Source organism: Lygodium microphyllum, chromosome 24 (assembly GCF_053477565.2).
Source record: "Lygodium microphyllum isolate KBCC chromosome 24, Lygodium_microphyllum_v1.1.10, whole genome shotgun sequence".
In the NCBI taxonomy this organism is placed as follows: domain Eukaryota; kingdom Viridiplantae; phylum Streptophyta; class Polypodiopsida; order Schizaeales; family Lygodiaceae; genus Lygodium; species Lygodium microphyllum.
In genome coordinates, this window is record NC_141158.1 from 50,263,637 (window position 1) to 50,267,547 (window position 3,911).

At 45.0% G+C, this 3,911-nt stretch overlaps 1 protein-coding gene across 1 annotated transcript; it reads left to right on the forward strand.

Moving 5' to 3' along the window:
* Window positions 1-559: 559 nt before the first annotated feature.
* LOC148015075 (putative glucan endo-1,3-beta-glucosidase A6) lies at window positions 560-3,673 on the forward strand. Its single transcript, XM_087665896.1, has 4 exons — window positions 560-643; window positions 750-849; window positions 1,475-2,851; window positions 3,043-3,673. Exons 2-4 carry the CDS (start codon window positions 792-794, stop codon window positions 3,066-3,068), a joined length of 1,461 nt encoding a protein of 486 aa, XP_087522022.1. The 5' UTR covers window positions 560-643; window positions 750-791; the 3' UTR covers window positions 3,069-3,673.
* Window positions 3,674-3,911: the final 238 nt, after the last annotated feature.

Genomic DNA, 3,911 nt, shown 5'->3' on the forward strand with positions numbered 1-3,911 from the left:
ATCCTCTTGCCACATGAAACATGCATGAGAAGGCAAAGTGTCCTAATTGTTATTGACATCGATGCTTCAAATCCCAATGTGAAGTAGCAAGAGAACACCAATGCGAAGCGTTGGGATGATCGAGGCATGGAGTGCTTAGTTAATTAACTAAAAATAACCCACAAACTACTTGGTTGGGAATCAATATGAGGAGCTCATGCAACTCACCCAATATTCCCAGCTCATTATATTAAGGTTCAAGGAAGACAAGATTAAGGTTTAAATGTCTTCTTCTTGGGGGAGAAAAATAGCGCTCCAAAACATTATTACTACATGAGGGATTGTTTCCGTTATAGCACTTTTTACATAGGCTTGCATGGCCCCCCGCCTGCTTACGTGGCCTGATGGTTAGAGCACCTCACTTTTGCCACGTGGCATTCCAACATGCGGACAATATAATCATGCAGAAGTGAACGTTGAAGCGCAAGGAAAAGTATATATATTATATATATATATATTATATATTATATATATATATATATATTATCAGATTGAACTTTCCAGCATTCGTTTCCTTCGAGAAGAGACACGGACAAAAATTACAGCATCCATTTCCTTCGCACCAATTTCCAAAAAAATGGCTCTGTCGAGCGGCTAAAATTCTGTAAAATTTCTTTTCTAACGAAGCAAAAGCCATTAATTTTATTGATAAACGGCCAAGTGAAGATTTTGTAAATTTTCACTTATAAATACACAAAATCTGTGTGCAGATCTTTGCCCTTCTTTGCTGACCCAGCTACCCTGCTCGCCCAATGGATATGCCTTCTTCATCCCTAGTGCTCGTCGCTGTCTTCTCCCTTTGGGCTGGAGGTAAGTGACGCATCATCATGCTCTGAAGAAATCAAGCTTGTTGCCGATTGATGCTTGCACTGTCAGGAATTTGAAGCTCTCAACCTTCCTTGTCGCAACACTTAGCTATAAACCTGACATTGCCAATGGTACCCGATGTATTATCATGCTTTTACATGAAGCATGTTGCTGATTGATGCTGGTCCTGTGAGGAATCTTGAAGCTTTCAATCTTTCTTGTTACAACTACATTTAGATGCGACCCTGACATTGCCTATGCAAATGATCATTTGTGGCTCGTTTGATGCTTGTAGTATCACAAAGATGAAGTTGGCAATCTTTCTTAATGATGCAACAACACTTACTGTAGAGCATTAGCTTCCGGTGTCAAGGATTGCTAGGAAGATGAAGTTGGAAATTCCTCTGCAATGCATTGATTTGCTGCTCATGGATGCTTGTAGTCTCAGGAAGTTGAAGGCATAAATCTTTTTGTGCTAAGCATTATTTGTTGCTCATTGGTGGTTGTGTTATCCGTTGCTCGTTAATGCTCTCATGATTACATCAAAGTATTGTTTGTTTGCTGATTGATTCTGAGATACAATGTACCGTTTTTTGCCCCTTTATATTGGTTTTCTTGCTATGGGCAGCACTAGTCGCAGATGCCAAGCTCCTCAGCATTGGCATCAACTATGGCAGAGTGGCCAACAACCTGCCTCCTCCCAAGCAAGCCATTGCTCTGATGCAGAGCATAGGGGTGGGCAAGGTTAAGATCTTTGATGCAGACCCAGAGGTCCTCTCTGCGCTTGCCAACACTGGGCTCCAGGTAACCATAGCTGTGACAAATGAGGAGCTCCCCACCATAGCCTCAAGCCAGGCAGCGTCAGATCAGTGGGTGCAGAGCAACGTGGCTGCCTACTACCCATCCACACAAATCAACTTCATCACTGTTGGAAATGAAGTGCTGAGCAACCCAGACAACCAATCGCTGTGGTATCAGCTAGTCCCATCTATGAAGAACATATATGGTTCTCTTGCCAGGGCTGGGTTGGCCCAAAGCATCAAGGTGTCCACCTCCTCTGCCCTCAATGTCCTCAACAGCTCCTACCCGCCCTCGACCGGCAGTTTCCGAGAGGACATAGCTACGAGCGTGATGCAGCCCTTGCTCCGATTCCTTACCCAGACAAGATCTTACTTCTTCCTCAATGCCTACCCTTACCTTACTTGGTCTGCAAACTCTCAAGACATCCCTCTTGCCTATGCTACTTTTGCAGCTGCCGCGGAGGCTTCTGTCCAAGATGGGCAGCTGCAGTACACTAACCTCCTAGATGCCCAGCTGGATGCTGTTGCATCTGCCATGGCTAAGCTGGGATATCCAAGAGTCAGGATAGCCATCAGTGAGACTGGGTGGCCAACCTTGGGCGATGAGAATGAGCCTGGTGCTAACATTGCCAATGCTGCAGCGTACAACCAGCGACTGGTCAGTCGAATGCTTGCCTACCCGCCCCTGGGGACACCATTGCGTCCAAAAACCTTCATCCCCACCTACATCTTTGCCCTCTTCAATGAGGATCTCAAGACGGGCCCAACCACAGAGAGGAACTGGGGCCTGTTTTACCCCACCGGTGAGCAAGTCTACAGCATTGATTTGACAGGGCGGATGCCGAGGGATGCACTCGATAGGCCGAGCGCAACTACTGCGAGCATCAGCAGAGAGGGTCTCAATAAGAAGAACTCAACAAGTGGTCCTCATTCAAGCAGGCACAGAGAAGGGAAAGAAGGCAGCAGGCTATGGTGTGTGAGCTCTCCTGATGCTAAGCCAGAAGCCCTGCAGCAGGCTCTGGACTATGCGTGCGGTGTTAACCCAAGCTTCTGTGAGAGCATTCAGCCAAACCAGCCTTGCTTTGAACCCAACACCATCTCAGCTCATGCCGCATATGCCTTCCACATGTATTGGCTGTCCATGCAGAAGAAAGGAGGAGTCTGTGACTTCAACGGCAATGCAGTCCTGACATCAAGCAATCCAAGTGAGTGACCAACCCATGAATGCTCTCTTTGGCACCATTCTTCTATTGCTAGACACAAAGAAATGTGTGGATATTCTGGCACGATAAGATTGCTCGAGTAACAGATTGTCATGATGAGATATTTTGGCATGGTAGTATTGTATTCTTGTTGCCACCGTCATGCTTTTGACTGCTTATTCTTGGTAATGCAGGCTATGGAGCGTGCGAGTATCCTTGAAGACTAATATTAAGGTCCTCTGGGTTAAGGTTAATATGCAAAATGTACACAAAATGTATCTTCATATTTTTTCAATTCAACCGTGGTATTCTTTACCCTGATCTTCTCAATGTATACAGTATCTGCTGTCATCATGCTAATTACAAATCAGTAACCTGAAGAATGGATGTGGGCTGGTCTTTAAATTATTCCTTTAAAGCTTTGGTCCCACATGTGGGCTGGTCTTTATGGGCTTCCCCCACCAGGGCCCGAACTGGTTGCGAACCTAACCTTGCGCTTGGTCGAGACAGGTTTTGTGTGTGTGACCGTTGGCATCGTGCTTAAAACACCTTCACATGAGCTCCAATCTCCCTACCTTTTTTGCTTGAAATAGTCCGTGAAATTTAAGCCTATCGCCTCGAGGCGCCTTCAAATCTCAGCAGCTCATTAGCTTGAACTTCAAACCCCATGGGCCATACTTTCGGTTGCACATGTAAATAAATGTCTTTAGGGCTTGCAAGAATGGATGTTTTCTGCAATACCTTGCTGATCACAATCACTTGGCTGGTGATTTTAGCTCATGTGAAGAAGCTCTTATTTGCATGGACATCCCATAAGAAGGCAACCATAAAAGAATCATGGAAGCACAACTACAAAGTGCTTTGAGCAGCACAAGTGCTCTTTGAGAGCAAGGAGATTGTTGTCACAACTTGCAAGAAAAGAGAACTGGCAGCCCAAGACCTGTAGGGGAAGCTTCTAAACGATGAAATCATTAATATGATATAATGATATAAGGTATCATTCACATAATTGATGACATAAGCAACATTAATGTAAGCATTGATGCAATCCTCTTATAGAACT

Bases quoted from the DNA above. Each gene is read 5' to 3' on its own strand.
- LOC148015075 (XM_087665896.1), top strand. From the start codon at position 792: ATGGATATGCCTTCTTCATCCCTAGTGCTCGTCGCTGTCTTCTCCCTT. The intron at 850-1,474 runs GTAAGTGACGCA...TGCTATGGGCAG, and splicing joins CTTCTCCCTTTGGGCTGGAG to CACTAGTCGCAGATGCCAAG. The intron at 2,852-3,042 runs GTGAGTGACCAA...TTGGTAATGCAG, and splicing joins CCTGACATCAAGCAATCCAA to GCTATGGAGCGTGCGAGTAT.